At 45.8% G+C, this 16,775-nt stretch overlaps 2 protein-coding genes across 4 annotated transcripts in view; one reads left to right on the top strand and one right to left on the bottom strand.

Annotated features, from left to right (window-relative positions):
- The first annotated feature begins 268 nt into the window (after positions 1-268).
- Positions 269-4,077, top strand: LOC108926728 (G2/mitotic-specific cyclin-B2-like). Of its 2 annotated transcripts, none has more exons than XM_029256052.1 (8): positions 269-783; positions 1,174-1,284; positions 1,611-1,892; positions 2,000-2,086; positions 2,252-2,488; positions 3,304-3,444; positions 3,538-3,648; positions 3,729-4,077. In XM_029256052.1, the coding sequence occupies exons 1-8, from the start codon at positions 760-762 to the stop codon at positions 3,837-3,839; spliced, it is 1,104 nt and encodes a 367-aa protein (XP_029111885.1). In that variant the 5' UTR covers positions 269-759; the 3' UTR covers positions 3,840-4,077. The 2 variants fall into 2 exon arrangements, with proteins under 2 accessions (XP_029111885.1, XP_018595134.1); XM_018739618.2 differs by having other exon boundaries at positions 2,000-2,158.
- Positions 4,075-16,775, bottom strand: part of myo1ea (myosin IEa) — a 49,141-nt gene continuing 36,440 nt past the window's right edge. Inside the window, exons 16-29 of one of the 2 annotated variants that reach the window (XM_018739616.2) lie at positions 16,158-16,239; positions 15,310-15,416; positions 14,499-14,597; positions 13,516-13,660; positions 11,991-12,105; positions 11,629-11,798; positions 10,395-10,540; positions 9,089-9,235; positions 8,730-8,887; positions 8,546-8,629; positions 8,095-8,299; positions 7,921-7,956; positions 6,574-6,743; positions 4,075-5,780 (exon numbers count right to left, since the gene is read on the bottom strand). In XM_018739616.2, the coding sequence (XP_018595132.1) occupies positions 5,704-5,780; positions 6,574-6,743; positions 7,921-7,956; positions 8,095-8,299; positions 8,546-8,629; positions 8,730-8,887; positions 9,089-9,235; positions 10,395-10,540; positions 11,629-11,798; positions 11,991-12,105; positions 13,516-13,660; positions 14,499-14,597; positions 15,310-15,416; positions 16,158-16,239 (1,741 nt within the window). In that variant the 3' untranslated portion in view covers positions 4,075-5,703. The remainder of the gene's footprint in view (positions 5,781-6,573; positions 6,744-7,920; positions 7,957-8,094; positions 8,300-8,545; positions 8,630-8,729; positions 8,888-9,088; positions 9,236-10,394; positions 10,541-11,628; positions 11,799-11,990; positions 12,106-13,515; positions 13,661-14,498; positions 14,598-15,309; positions 15,417-16,157; positions 16,240-16,775) is intronic. The other variant, XM_018739617.2, reaches the window with a different exon arrangement.

Genomic DNA, 16,775 nt, shown 5'->3' with positions numbered 1-16,775 from the left:
CACGCGACCTCGCGCTCCATCGCTGTGTTTACATAGAGCAGACATGGCCTCGAGGAGCCCTTCTGAACAGTCACGTGACCATATACGTAAACCGTTCTAACTATAAGGGTCAAGGGCCCGTTGATGTATTTGTGAGAAAGTGTTCGTAACAGTGAATTTATAAAATAATGGAAGTTGGTGATCTCAATAAAGTATAATTAGACACGTAAATGGACACTGAAGTTAGTTTTACTTCATTTACGCGACTGAAGTATGGTATACTGTATGCGTTTTGAGTCCTTCTTTATTCTTTCCCGTAGCAGCGACTCCCCGAAATCCAGTAGTCGCTTTAAAAGAGAAAAACATTTTCCCGTCATGCTTTAATCCTTGTTACAAAAGATATCGCGATAATAAAAGGTAATTCGCGTTTCTGTTCAATATCGAGTTGAATGGTTTTATTTTTTATTCATTCTCTGCAGTTTTATTCCATATTACATACAAAAACACCGAGAACGTCAAACAGCAGGTGAACGGATACTTTGACGGTTTTGTCGTTACAAGGCAGAGGCCGCCCACTGTTTCTTCAGCAGCCAATGAAATCTCGTAGAAAGCCATCCAATCAGGAACGCCGGCGCACTATTTGAATGGTCGTTCCGGATTTCGTGCGTTTGTTCATTTCTCCCAGAGTTAAGATCTCTTTTTTTTTTTTGGATTACAACGTTACTCTTAAGGCCCAAATTTGGGTGGTTTTAAAAATATTTTTAATTAGCGCTTTTAAGAATGTCCTTGGCCCTTCGCACAGCTGTAAGTATCGACAAAAGAAAGTGGTCGCTGCGTATGTATGCACCATAACCCTGTACAGTAAAAAAAAGAAAGCCACTGTTTATTAACTCAATTTTAACTGTTTTTGAGGGTAACAGGAATATTAATGCGTTGTGATTTGCGTGTTGCTGGTGATTCACGGAGAGTGCTGGTAGTATACATGTGACATTGATTTATCCAGAGCAATATATATGTCACACATGTCATATGTGTCCGTGAGCATGATGACGATCATCTTGCCTTGGCAGATGAAGTGGTAGACACTGACACTGGGTACAGTTGTGTGGTGATGGGTGCATCACCTGCTCTCCTCCACACTGGCTCCTTCCCATTATCCCTTGTTCAAGTCTAATGGAACTGTTCTCCCTACAGAACAGGAATGCTGAAAATGCTGTTCCGCTGGGCAAAGGCCCCAGGGCAGGTGGCCGGAGGCCCGTTCTTGGGGAGCTGTCAAACTTCCCCAGCAAAGGTGCCCCATTTAAGGTAGGCCCTCCTGTGCCTTTTCACCAAGCTGTGGTCACATTTTTGTGACACAATGGTGCAGCAGGTAAAGCTGGTGCCTTGTAGGTCTGATCTGCATGTTTGGACCTGGGTTCAAATCCAGCTGTGTGTGTTGTGTATGTTCTCCCTGTGTTCAGCACCTTAAAACATGCATGGGAGGAGGCAATAGTATGCTGCTACCATACCCCCTTTTGCCAAAAGCTTTGGCAAGAAAATAGCAAGTTGTTGCAATGAGTTGAATTTGGCTCTGGCACCTCCCCCTTACTCTTATATGCGCATAGTTTTAATCTCACCCTTCTCTTTGGTAGAAGGCGACCAGCTTCAAAGCCCCAACCAGAAAGGCCAACAAACCTGCCTCTGAGCAGCAGGACAAGCAGCCTGCCTTGCAGTCTAAACATCTTCCAGCCTTACCTACAGTCCCTCCTGTCGTGCCAGCCCCTACCATCGAGTCCATGAATGAGGATGAGCTGTGCCAGGCGTTTTCTAACACGCTCCTGGCTATAGAAGACATAGATGAGGGTGATGCTGATGTCCCTCAGTTGTGCTCTGAATATGTCAAGGACATCTATGTTTATCTCAGACATCTCGAGGTATGTTTCAGTGCACCAGAGTAAAATCACTGTGGGTCAAATGGGTAGGTTCTTGCCAATTTCAGCTGTAGTGATTTCACCCCTGCCCTTGTTGGCTGTCATTTTAGGCCCAGCAGTCTATCCGCCCTAGATACATGCAGGGCTATGAGATCAATGAGCGCATGCGTGCTCTGCTGGTGGACTGGCTCATCCAGGTACACTCTAGGTTCCACTTGTTGCAAGAGACTTTGTACATGACTGTGGCACTCCTTGACCGTTTCCTTCAAGTAAGTGCATCTGCTGCAGAATCTGGAGTGCTGAGCTGCTGTCACTTAGTGTGACCTCAAATTTGAGGGTGTTTGGATCTTTTTTTTTTTAAGGTGCAACCAGTTTCCCAACGTAAGCTGCAGCTTGTTGGTGTGACTGCTATGCTGATTGCCTCCAAGTATGAGGAAATGTACACCCCAGAGGTTGGTGATTTCTGCTACATCACAGACAACGCATTCACAAAGGCTCAGATCCGTGAGATGGAGACCCTCATGCTGAGGGACCTGAACTTCCAACTGGGCAGACCACTCCCCCTCCACTTCCTCAGGAGAGCTTCTAAGGCTGGCAATGTAAGGGTCCTCACTGAGTACCTTCTCATTGGGCAGGATGACAATGCCTAATACTTGTACCTAGGATTCCCCCCGTACATTACCTATCCAGAAAACAAGGTCATGATACTATTGACAGATCAGTATCTTAAGATATTAAAATTGTCATTCTCCATATATAGAGTAATCTTAAATGTTTAAGGGTCTTATCCCTTCCTAAAAAATGCACTGAATCTTATTACAAGCTTCAGTTTGTGCAGCAATACATAATTCAGGATTGTCATGTCTTTGCTCTGTAATGGACTACCATTGATCACACACATTGACTCATGATTATGCAGTCAGGACAACCTGGTAATATTCCCCTTTAAATGCATATCTTTGGGAGGAAACCAGTGCTCCCAAAGGAAAATGAATAGTGAAAAATGTGCACATGCTATACATGGAGCCAGATTTCATTGTGTCATACACCTGCCATAAAATGCAGGTTAGATATTGCTCTGTGTCCCAAAGGAATATTAGATGAGTTTAAATGCTTTGCAAAATTTGATTCTTTTGGCAGATATTTTTCAAATGTTGCTGTAGCACTAATGTATAGATGGGTCACCTTAAGTTGCCTGAAATTGTGTATAGATGAGTAAGGTTTGTAATACTTTCAGCTCCATCTAGATTCCATCAAGTTTTATTGCTTGTCACAAGGAGGAGCCAACTTTGCAACATTCTGGTTCTAGGAGCCAAATGTGTTTTGAAATACAAAAGATTAGTTGAAGTCTCTCTGCCTAATCTTGATTGTTAGTTCTTATTGCCAAGAAGTCTCACTAAGGTTGTATCCTCAGGCTAATGCTGAGAAACACACCTTGGCCAAGTACCTGATGGAACTGACTCTTGTGGACTACAATATGGTTCACTACAATCCATCAGAAATTGCTGCTGCTGCACTCTGCCTCTCCCAGCTTTTGCTTGATGGACAGAAATGGGTAATGTCAACCTCTTGATGCTACTCAAGTTTGTGTTGCGTGTCAAACTTGGCTTTCTGTGCCAAGATCTAATGAGTGACTTTTTATGTGCAGTCTGTGACACAGCAGTACTATTGCTATTATGATGAAGATCACCTTAGGCCAGTCATGCAGCAAATGGCCAAGAATGTCATCATAGTCAACGAGGGACTTACCAAGAACCTTGTAAGTGATGTTACTTGAGGTTGGTGTGACTTGGCTTTAGCTTTCATTGTCTGCTGGATAACTATTGCTTCTTTTTATAGGCTGTGAAGAATAAGTATGCAAGCAGCAGACTAATGAAGATTAGTCTTCTCCCTCAGCTCAAGTCTACTTTAATCAAGGACATGGCTGCACCTTTGCTTTCCAATTCATGACTCAGCCTTCCTTTATGGACTCCTGCCTGTTGCACTTTAATGATTACGATACACTGCATTTGGAGAACATTTCTTGTGATGCTTATATAACTCATTTAACGAAGTGAGCTTTAAATTAACTATTTTTGCTGTGATCTTCTGTTTTGGTTCATATCCTCTTTTGCCAATGCAGGAGTCTGTTTTACTTCTGTGACTCTTACAATTTTAGTTGAGTGAATTAAAATTGCTCTTAAAATGCTTTTGCATCTCTTTATTAGTGGTGCAACAACCATACAGGTGTGTCTGAAGCACTAGTCCTTGCCACCTTTATACATTCATACACAAGCAATGCTAAGTAAGGCTACAGTACATGGCGTAAGAATTGTCCACACAGGTAAGGACATCTGTCAATATGGGCCAGCCACATTGAAGGAACAGCATATTTACATTAATAAAATGCTTAAGTCACAACCAAAGACCACTCTTGCAATCAGTTTGTTTACAACTTGTATAGGAAGTGGGTTCTGTAACTAAGCTGACAAGGATGAAATTTGAGCTGAAACTGTATAGAGAGATGTGGCTTGTCAAAATAACTTCTGTGGTCAGTTCTAATATAGAAAAGTCATATGCATACCTCACTTTAGATCTTGCCAAATTCTCATTCTAGGTCAGGTTTTTTATTACAATAAATGTAAATGCTGATCTTTCAATGGGATGCCCATACAGTGAATGGGAGGGGGTGACAAGGGATTGTATAACAGACAAGGATTACAAACATGCATCTTAAATCCATATCTATTAAATAACTTAGATATGATGGTCAATGTCTTCCCTCCCTTCTGAAGTGCAGCAATAGCTCTTATTGAACAGAGCTGTGTATTCCCCAGCCTAGACCAAACTTACACATCCCCTTCAGAAGCACCAGTCAAACTATACAAGGAAACATTCTAGTCTTTATAAAAGATCTATTTTAATTGCTCAAATTTCTTACTGTAAACAGTTTTCCTAAGAATTCCCTTTAATGAGTACTTTTCTACAAAGCTTACTTCTATGCTGGAGCAGCAGAACTAAGTAACTAAAAAATCTACCATATAGTCATCCGAGTGATAAAGTGCTTATAAACATTGTAGCTCCTTCATTTGTTGCTTTGAAAGACCAGCATGACATTTTTGTAACAAATGGATCTTTCTAGTCAATGTATTTTTAATTTGTAAAGCTATCAAAAAATATGATGGCTTGTGAATATCAGTCCTTTTCCCCACCAAAGGCACATGTGGATATGTTCACATTTTCACCAATGTTCTTAGAACCAGGAAAAATCATGAATGCATACAACAGCACAAGCATCAAATACATTATCACTGTCAATGTCATATTTGTTTCAATGTTTATAAAATGTTCTACTTTTGAAGGCAATCCTACTCATGAAATCCATTTTAGCAGCTAACATTTGTAACAAAATCAGTGAATGTATACAACCAGCCACCCTTAATTTAAACTGTTAAATCCCTTAAAATACACAAGTGGACACATTAAAACCTTCAGATCCCAAATGTCATATGTCAGCCCTTCAAATAAAACCATTCACCTGCAATATACCTTCAAGGCAAAAACATAAAATAATTACAAAAATCCTAGAAAGCTTTAAATAGAATAAATAGTTTTGTTCAGTGCTCACAGGAGTCATGTGGCTAAGAAGCCAAGCTCCAGAGATGCCGTGTCTCCGTCATGTTCCTGTGTGACGGGACCCTGCTGCAGACCGGGTTTTCCTGAATCTGTAGGACAGCAGGATGCAGTCGGGGGGTCTGTAGAGGTGAGCAGGCCAGCGGCTCTCTGTCACACCCTCCACCTTTCTGCATGTGGTCAGTGGGCAGCAGAAGCCAGCTTACAGCTTCGTGACATAGTTGTTGGGGAACAGACCCTGTTTTCCTCGCAGTCTCCCCGTCCACCACCCAGAGGCATCTAAACAACAGGCAAAGAACAAGTTGTCAGCTCTCATCATCTGAGAAAGGTAAGCATTGAGGATCATTGGAGCAATGGTGCAGGGATGTTGTCATGGCATACATACACACACATACACACTTTCTGAACCACTTGTCCCACAGGGGGTCGCAGGGAGCCGGAGCCTAACCCAGCAACTCAGGGCATAAGGCTGGAGGGGGAGGGGACACCAGTCCATCACAAGGCACCCCAAGCAGGACTTGAACCCCAGACCCACCAGAAAGCAGGACCCAGTCCAACCCACTGCACCACCACACCCCCCATGGCATACATAGCACATTACATTTATTCATTTAGCTGACACTCTTCTTCAAAACAACTTATAGAGCTGGGTCATTTTACTGCAGCAATTTAGGGTAAGTTCTTTGCTCACAGGTACTACAGCCAGAGGTGAGAGTCAATCCAGCAGCCTTCAGGTCCAAAGGCAGCAGCGCTAACCATTCTACTACCAGCCTTGTCCAAGGTGACTTAGAGCATTAGCCAATCAACTTTACATTGATTTACCAATTTAATCAGTTGCTTATTCTTGCTGTATCAATTCATGGTTGGAACCTTGATCAAGGGAAGGGTAATAGAAGGGGTATTTGAACCCGGAGCCCTTATACTGCAATATGACTAGCCTAACTAATATGCTACTGGATCAGGTGATGACAGTGTGGCAACTGCTGGTGGTGATATAATGTGATCCACTGCACCATCCCATTGGAAATTTCGGCCAAACTAATGGATTAATAACAGTCAAAGGGGTGCTCACCTTCCTTGACGATATCAATGATATCATCAGCATTGAAGCTGAGCTCGTCTGTGTCCTGGGCGTCATAGGCGTACAGAGCCTTGCACTGCTGAACCTGGGGTTTGGGCTTGGGGGCTGGTTTCGGTCGGCCGCCCCCTGGGGTGGGTCTGCTGACGGACTGCCTGTGCGCCCTGCGGAAGAGAATGGGTAAATCAGGAACTTAAGTACACCATTTTTGGTGATGACCAAATCATGGCCATGCCACTCCACTAATACAAGTTGTGGTGTTTGGTGGTGGGAAGTGTGTGGCAACAGATGTGATGTGAGACTGTATGAGTATTAAACACACCACTCAGTCTCTATCATGCACACCTCTTTCATTTTATGCGATCCAAAAAGAAACATTACAAAGATGCTATTGGAAAAGCAACCAGAGGATGGCAGTGTGTCCCCAAAATCAGAGCACTCCTTCACTGAACCTGCGAGGCACACAATAATTCTTGAGCTATAATCTTCATTTTTCTGCATATATACAAGACTTACGTATATATCGTACAGTAAGACAACAATACACTCGTATTGTACCTTTGAATAACTGTCACTGATGGTTAACAGCATCACAAATTTACAGTTATTCCACACTTTTCTCCAAAGTAACTTACAATGTTGAGCTACCTAGAATTATGTACCCATTTATACAGCAGGGTAATTTTTACTGGAGTGCCTTGCTCAAGGGAACTACAGCAAGTAGGTGAGATCTGAACCAGCAACCTACAGATCCAAAGGCAGTAATTGTAGCCACAACACACTCAGCTTAAACTGACACAGGGATGTGACAACTTGTTAGGTATCGGGGGGTCCAAAAATATTACCAGCAGTACTCAAAAGAGTTACGCACAAATACTGGGGGGACGTGTCCCCGCTCTAACACATATGATTTTACATATTGCGCAATTGCATCACAATAAAATTCTTTTACAATTTTGCTGAGGCTTTACTTCTCCACAGGGGAAAGGAAATTTCCAGACAAATTGTCACATTAAATGTAACATATCAGTGTAATGCAATGTAACTGTAACTTATCAGCATGTGCACATTCTTGAAGTGCAGAGTGCTAAACTGGATGAGACATGTTTCCGCACACCTCCTTAGGTGATACGCACTTAAGCGTCTCCGCGTAACGTTAAAGCTCAATAGCCCTCCAGGAGGACCTCTGTGGATAGTTGCACAAAGTTTTTCAAGCACAAAGACAGCTGCTGCTGGGGAGGCAGTGAGAAAGAGGGACAGTATCCACTATGCGCTAGTCTAATCTACCAAGCCCAAGCGTCAACCATCACCCGATACGCCGAAAACACACAGGGGACTCACATTCCTCCATTTGCCGTTGGGCGTCCACCTCCGTTACTATAAAGGAACACATCATTCTGGTTACGCCTTGCCAGTCAACACACAGCTTGTCTTCTTCAGTGACAGGTTTGCGTTTGTACCAACAAGTGCCATTTTGGCTGAGGCCCATGTGTCCTCCATGCTCCCTGAACTTACCCAGCGGCACCTCGATCCGGGACCCTGAGGAACTCCTGGTTGGTCGGCTGCCTGCTGTTTCGGTCCTTCATCTGGCTGGGGTTGATGTTTGTCGGCAGGAAGGGGCGAGTCATGTTGTTTGGCGGGAGCCTCTGATTGGTATGTTGCTGGGATGACGAGTTCCTGTGGTTGGCATGCTTCAGTCCCCCGTTCTGGTGTCCACCTCCTTGAAAGGACAGCAGTACAAAGGGGTCCAATTAAAAATCAGTTAAAGGCGAACAATGTCGAAAGAACCTGTATCTCTCCCCTGCTGACTCTTTCCTCCTACTGTCACTGAAATCCTGAACAAACATTTCAAACTTCCTCAGTAGGGAGCTTCAAAGAAAAAATTGGCAAAAAACAGAGGATTACATAACAAACATAATGTGGGAACAAATCAGGGTACAATGGAAAAATCGGGTATGTTTTTTACCTGGAGGTCCAGGAGCTGGCCGCATTGGGTAGTTCTGGTGAATCCCACTTGAGCGACTTGTGACAAAGTTTTTCTTGGTGGGTCCTGAACAAATGGGAAAAAAATCCAGCTTTCCAAGTGCTTTAACAGTTCAGAATACATGTCCAACTGGGTCTCTCCAAAAGGTGAAACTCTGTGGACTTACGTGAGCTTTTGGGCAGGCCGGGCCCGATGCTGACCTGCAGCATCTTGTTGGAGGGCTTCAGCACAGCCTCATCACCCTGGCCTTGAACAAACTGCACCTGGCGGGAGCCGCCTGCACTCCAGGGGCCCCAGTTCTCCTTCTTCAGCTTCACCTCAAGTCTAAGCATGTGGAGTAGACAGAAGGAGGGGCTGGTACTATAAGGACTATACATACACTCTAAAAGAGGAGATGCAATGTATCTAATGGCAAAAGTTGATGTGACATACCTGGAAGGATATGTGAATTCGAGTGATACGTGTATTAGTGGGTGAGGTGTGCTGTCTAAAGATGCACGTCACATGGAGTGGGGCTACACTTACGTGTTGCCAAACTTGAGCGGCAGCTTCCTTTGGGAGCGTTCCTCGAAACGGCGCGCTAGCAGGCTCACAAACTCTGTCTTGAAAGTGCACTCCAGCAGGCTGTCGTACTCCTGCTCGTGGATGATCAGGAAGTCGTCTTGCAGGGTGCTGCGGGGTGGAGGGACAGCAGTCAGACCATGGAGGCAAGCAGGAGGTCAGACCGGCAGACACCTGTAGGGATCCTATATGCAAATCCAGCCCAGACACATATGCAAAACACAACGCAGTGCAAATGCAAACAACAAAAAGCTAAAATGCTCCCTGAAAGACGTCACAGGAATGATATCGTTGGTTCAATACACCAAACACCTGCCATCTTGTACTCTGTTGCAGCAGGCAAAATGGGAGGAGCCAGAGAGATCAGAGGAGTCAGTCACGTTCATTTACATTTAAGTTTATTCATTTAGCAGGTGCTTTTCTCCAAAGTGACGTACATCCCATAGAAAATACAATGTGTGCATTACATTAGGAGAAAGACAGAGCTGCAGATGTGAGACACTTAAATAGTTTGTTTCCTTCACCATATGCGCTGACGTTCATCACACAAGTACCTGCATAAAACTTTACCAGAATATTGCCGATTCCTAATCTCCTTTGTAGTAGTTTTTTTTTGAGATACATATAAACATTTACGTTACAACACAAAATTACGTTACAACATTACGATACAACACACATACAGCAGAGAGAGCGAAAGTTCTGCACAGAGAGACCAGAAGAGTCACAGATCTGTTCAGAGAGGTTGGAAGCCTGCCTTCCTGCCGTTGCCACCTGCTTCACATTAAGCACCAGCCCACAACACTGTGCACTTGCTGAGACACACCAAATGGTGTGTGCAGATGTCTCCAGCTCTACACCGACCGCTGCATCTGACTACATAGGGCAAGGTCCCGCAGCTTTCTGTTCACTATCAGTTATTGGAGTGACGATTTTTTTCATCTGCCACGCTCTTCCAGGGTCTCCCCTTCACTAACTAACTTTTCACTGCAGCCACCTGGTTGGAATGGCGCATGCTGGCTGAAAAGCAAAAGACAGGTGTAGCTCCACAGAGAGGACAAGCTCAGTGCTGATGGAAAGAACTCATCGACTCTTGTGTGACCTTCTTCCTCTCCACATACATTTACAGAGAGGAGCGAGTGAGTCTCCAACTGACTTCAGGGGCTTAGACCGATGTAGTATACAAGGAAATCACGTATGCTTTCCCACACCACTACAACCACTTCCCAGCCACCGACTCCCCACATCCCACCATCGCCTACCATCTCACCTGAGGGACACTCCCAGGATCCTCTCCACCTCAATCTTCCTCTTAAGCACCTCCATCACCTGGCCTTTCTCTGGGCCCTGCTTCACCTTCTCCCGGCCAATCAGATACAAGCACCTGGGCGTCAAAATCAGGTCCCTCTTGATGCCCTAGACAGAGACAGAGACAGAGTGAATGTTTCACACATATACTGGGTTCTGCATCTGTCTTCAGTGGGTTTAGTGCCCAGCAGGAAATCCTGGCATGAGAAGCGCAGGGTGGGGAGTTACAGAATGCCCAGAATGGCTCAATACTAACAAAACGAAAAAAGAGAGGCTTCTTCCTTGGAAAAAGTGAATATCGCAATGCGACCTATTGAATAACAAAATAATAATAAAAGGAAACGTATGTTTGATGTGAAACAGTCTACAGTGCTATAAGCTGAGGAGATCAAGTGCCATGGGCCTTCCTGACATGCCAACTCCACAAACCCAGAAAAAGGGGGGCAGGATCAAGCCCAGAGCCCCAACCAAAGAACGGCCACCCTGCCACACGCAACATTCCTCCAGCTCCAAATCCACACTCCAGTCAGGAAACAGACTCTGCTTCTGTGCATTTAGCTGAATTACTGCAAGAGACCCTGCTTTTCCTGCATGAGACCAAGGGCCTCGGGTTTGACGCAAAGCATATAAAGTGAGAGTCCATGAAACTACCCTCCATTAAATTAACGGCACGGTGGCACAGCGAGTAGTGCTGCTGCCTCACAGTGCCTGGGTGGTGTGAGAGAACGTGGGTTTGATCCCTGCTCAGTCTGTGTGGAATTTGCATGTTCCCCCTGTGTCTGAGTGGGTTTCCTCCAGGTGCTCTGGTTTCCTCCCACAGTCCAAAGACATGCTGTTCAGGTTCCCCTGTAGTGTGTGAGTGACAGAGAGAGTGTGTTCCACTGATGTATGTATGGATGAGTGACCCATTGTAAGTAGTGTATCTAGCAGTGTAAGCCACCTTGGTGAATAAGGTGTGCAGGCTAGTAACACTACATAGTATCTGTTAAGTGAATAAATGTTAAAAAAAAAAAAAAAACTTCATCAGTGTGAAATATTCAAATTGGAAAACAGGTGTTTCTGACTTAGCTAAAAATGAAGTTATTTCTACACACATTAACAGGACAATTCATCTTAAGCCATAAACACTTTCTAGTATTGATAATCCATGTTTATTAGATTATCTTTATTAGAATAAAATCACTGAGAGCAGGCACCTTGAAGCGGCGGTCGTATTTGGTCACTGTGTTCGCAAAGTCAATCTTCTCACGCTTGGCCAAGAAGCGGCGAAGTTCAGGGCGGTCATCCATGCCCAGGTAGTCTCCCACAAAGTTCCTGTTGATGCTGTGCCTCCGCCTCTCCTTCTTGTTGAAGAGCAGATCAGAGGCTAGGGACACAGAGAGGGACTTGCTGAGGTGGGAGGAGGGACACAGGATGTCCTCCAAAACAAAGGCAAAGACCAACAATGGATGAGGTTCTGGAGAACGGCAAGGGCAGCATTCCCCGGTGAGAAGGCTAACAGCTGTGTGCCAGATGTGCCACTAAGAAGGGCTGTAGCAGTGAGAAACCACATGCTTACCTTCCTCCCTCATCTGGACGTATCTCTTCCGGGCTTGATACTTGCGCCAGGCCCGCTGAATAGTTCTGGCGTAGCCATCAAACTTGCGCTCCCTGGTCTCCTCCAGCAGGAACAGCTGTGGATGGGGTGGGGTGGAGTGGGGGGACAGAAAACACCGGCGAACGTCAGTGTGTCATTACAGACGCACCCAGACGTGTTCTTACAGACACACCCAAAGCATACCCAACCCAATGCAGAAACACAGCAAAAACACGGACACGCCCAGCACGCCCAGGTCTCCCAAAAACACAGTCAGAACAGCAAACATACCACAGACAACAAATCCACACAAAACTCTGGGATGTGCTTGTTCTTTCCCATAAACACTCTTCCCTTCACTTATCCATACAGGGCAAATGTAAATCACATCTGAAGAGCAAGCAGAACAGTGTCAGCACATCGCTTCCCACAAACACGTCATGATAGTGTCCCCACGACAACTGGTGTCCCCCAGATACTCTTCACGGTACTCAAAGTTGCCCCCAGCTGAGGCCCGAGTATGGAACAGCCCCTGCTTGGCCCTGCATGTTCCCCTTTCCCACCGCTTCCTGTGCCCTTCCGTAACACACAACGAGCTAGCAGCCGAGACTAAACATCCTGCCCGCTTCAGGTCCTCTGAGACCTGGCACAGGGCCATGGCTCTGCCAGCCAGGCAAGGCAGGGGTGGGGCAATCACCAAATACACAAAAAGCACTCTGACACAAAGACCTAACCCAGCAAGGTCTTGGGACAGTCCTACTGCTAACCAGAGTCCTACACATGGCCATGATATTGCTACGCAGGGTAATTAACACGGTAAACCGGTTGTATGTCGTGTCGAAGAAAAGCATCTGCTAAACGAATAAATGTGAATGTAGATGTAAATGATGCAACTCATAAAACAACGAACATCATCACTAACTGGTCGCCAGGGCAACAACGTACCGTTGGGCCAAAAAGTGCTAACTTTGAATATTAGTGGATTTTTTTGTCAACCATTTCTCCCATACTTTTAAATGAGAGCTTCATTGGACAGTGGCCCCGTGGCCCCCGTGGGAGAGTGGTGCTAGGCCGACCAGCCGAGCGCTACAATCACACTTCCCAGATAGTGGTGTGCATTCAGCCTTGGCGACAAGGCCCCTTTCAGGTCCGTGTGGAAATGTCAACAAGTGAGCTCATGGGCCAGCCACAAGCTGGTCATTCACGAGACGTCACGTAGGGGGAGAGCCTACTCTCACCCCAGCCCACTCAAACTCATGCTTCCCCTTTCCCACAGTGCAACACTTCAGTGGCCATGTTGAACAGCTGTTCCCAGACTGATGCTCATTGGACACCATTAACATGCGAACGAACACAGAGCTGTTGTTGCCACTCGGGGAGAACAATGTGCTGCTGCTCACAATGGTACTGTAGATACGCTCAACAGGTAGCTCTGGATAGTGCAATGAGTAAAGGTGAGAGCGACCACGATCTACTCGATGGATGCTCGCAGGCTCGGTGGACTCACCGACTCCGGGGCCTTGATGAACACCTTGGTGCGTCCCAGCTGGAACTGCTCCTGGTCCATGTTGACGGAGCGCAGCAGGTGGAGGACCCCCTGCTTCTCGTCCCCACGCCACGTTGGCCACGACTCCTTGGTCAGGATGGCGTACCTGAGGGCCGTAAAAACAGTAGAGGGCCTGAGGTGAACACGGGGGCCACCCCCCCTCGCTCAGTTGCATTTGGGTAGGAAAACAAAATGGGCATTCAGGAGAGATGTGCACAGGCCGCAGTCAGGCTTTCATAAGTCAGGCTTTCAGGGGGATGTGGATAGACTGGGACCAAATTCTCAAAGAGTGTGTTTGTATGTCTGTGTGTACTTTGTGTGTAACTGTTGAAGAGGGGATCTGTTTCAAAGGGGTGTGTGCCTCTCCGGTTCTGTGTGTGAGCTTGTCAACCAGAAGATGGAGAAGGGATACAGCAGAGGTGTGTGACTCACACGCTCTCTCTCTCTCTTACACACACACACACACACACACACACACACACACACACACACACACACACACACACACACACACACACGGTGTGTGTGAGGGAGCAGACCAAGACCCCACACTTTCAAAACTAGGCAGGAGCATACCAGCCTCACATCTCCATGAGAAATGCAGCAGCACCATCCCATCCCTAACCCTGACCCCCCCATCCCCCATCTCCAGCATTGCTCAGCAGCTCTGTCTTGCGCCAACACACACATCAGCAAATCTGGACCTCCCAGCCGTCTCCAAGTGCTGACCTTGTCTGTCCACTAAGACACGAGGAGAGAAACGGCTGATCAAATCATACTGCTGAGAGACAGGCTGGTGTACAGTTGTGGCCAGACACAACGGGTCAGCAGAGAGCCCATCTTCAGATCATGAGCACTTACATTAAACCAGGCTTTTAATAAAACGCTCAGATCGATGGACATCGCAGACAGAGCGTGCGCTGGGGCAGGGGTGCGTCACTCACCTGTTGAGGAACTTCCTGAAAACCCTTCTGTAGGCATAGCCTGCACGACGCACACGGATGTTCTCCTTCAGTCCCAGGTACTCCACCTGGTGCTTTACTCTGTGAAGGAGTGATACATGGGAGTGAATGTAGGGAAGAGGATGGGCCTGGAGAGGTAAAGTACAGTGCTCATTTGAATAGCTGGGTGGCTGCTCTTCAATACACCCTACAACACTGCTGTCATCAGTCAACAAGACTGGTTTCTACTGAGGTTTCATTATCAGTCACTGATCTGCAGTGATTTGCATAGATTTTAATGTAGTATTCAGATGGGAGATCCTGCCTTAAAGGGTACGATTGCAGGGACCTTCCTAAGATCCGAACTGCAGCCGTGCTGCTTCACTGGCTAGGCTAGCTACAGCCTCATCTGTGCAAACACATGCCATAGTGAGGCTATTCCAGGTCAGACACTCAATAAGGTGTCCATGCCGCCTCCCGTCTCCTCCACCTTTCCCATAGAAGGGAAGGGATCCTGTACTGGCAGCAACCTTCCCAGGAAAATAGTAGTTCTAGGCGTAATTACACAACAGGAAGGTCATTAGAAACCGAACAATACGGTGCGCTGAGTCAGTACACCTTGTACTGTGCCCATCATCTCCAGAGACAACAAAAGGAAGAGGTCCAAAGAGGGCCAAATGTGATAGGGCCTTTCTCCTCATGGAAGCATGGGGATAAAACCTGCCAGAGGCATCTTCCCATTCTGCCTCACAATCTGAAGGACAACAAAGGGTGAGAGTGTCTGTGAGTGTTTGCCTATGTGTGCCTCACTCACCGACTCTCCTCCCAGTCCTTCGGCCTCTTTGTCTCATTGGGTTTGATGCAGCGGATGTAGTGGGGGGTGCATTTCATGAGTGTGCTCACCAGATCATTGGCCTGTTTCTGAGGGCAAGAAGGGGCAACTGAAATCAGGATTACTCACCATCAGAAGACAAAGCATTTATATATTCTATAAGACTTGTAGGGAATTTCAAAGATACAAATTCTAAAAAAACGTGATCAAAATTGGAATCATTCACAGCTGAATAGTCAATGAATACTTGATTGTTGTGATACCCATATTCCTATTCCTCACAGGTATATTTCCTCTTGGCTAGAAAATATCACCTGGAGGAAAGTATAAACACCAGCTTTTCATAATCTGAATCCTCCTTGAACAAATTAAAGACTGAGTATGTATACCTGTGACATGATGGTAAAAGCACCTGCCTCATGACTCTTACAGGACTCTAGGAAATCAGTGACGTGTTAGTTATTCATATAGCTGATACCTTTGTTCAAAGCGACTTTCAACTCCAGTTCTGAATGCTAAGCTACTTTATTTACTCAATTTAAATGATTAATTTATACAGCTGCGTAATTTATAGTGGAGGGGTGCTGGGTATTAAACTGGTATTCCAGCAGGAGCAGGATTCAAATGCGTGACCTTGCAGTGTCTATTTACCCTTTGGTATCTGCTGCTACCATAAGCATATTGCAAAGTACTCTTTCCTCCCCTGCTCTACAGGATTGTTATGCAGAGCTACAAGTCCAGGCCCACGTGATATCTCTCTGTTCCACACACCTACACAGCAGGCCAGAGACTGGCTCAGATCACACAGCCACGCTTCCAGCCAAACCCACCTTTATCTTACTGCCGGCTGTGGTCGGTCGGCCCTTCTTCTCCTGATTGAGGTTTTCTGGGAACAAGGCCCGGATGAATGCACTATTGCATAAAAAAACGAACGAGAAAATTGGTAGGTAACTTCAGAATTGTGCATCTGTAGGATGTGGGGCAAAAATGGTAGTTTTTAAAAAATGTCGTTTTTTTCTATAACATCACTTATAAGAAAACACTGGAGCATGGGATCTCTAGAGAAAACCCGGAACCACAGTTCACATTGTTACTGAGTTTTCTGAGGAAAAACTGTAGTTAGAATAACTGTGGTTTTCAGCTGCTGTGGGACCAAACTATGACTTTCACATAGTTGAAGAGGTGCCTTGCACACAGGAGACCGTGCTCATTGTGCTGAAATGCTCTGCAGAAAAACCTAGTTTAACTCGTCCTCAAATGCCTTTCTTGAATGCTCTCTGTAGGGTCTCAACAAGAGTTACATTAGAAGAACAAACAAAAGATTGTAAAACAAACGTGTTGATACTTAAGTATTTTTTTTTCAGGAGGGGGCATGGTGGCACAGTGGTGCAGTGACTTTGGCTGGGTCCTGCTCTCCAATGGGTCGGGGGTTCAAGTCCTGCTTGGGG

This window comes from Scleropages formosus, chromosome 11 (assembly GCF_900964775.1).
Source record: "Scleropages formosus chromosome 11, fSclFor1.1, whole genome shotgun sequence".
Lineage (NCBI taxonomy): Eukaryota > Metazoa > Chordata > Actinopteri > Osteoglossiformes > Osteoglossidae > Scleropages > Scleropages formosus.
This window is presented reverse-complemented; position numbering and strand designations above follow the sequence as displayed.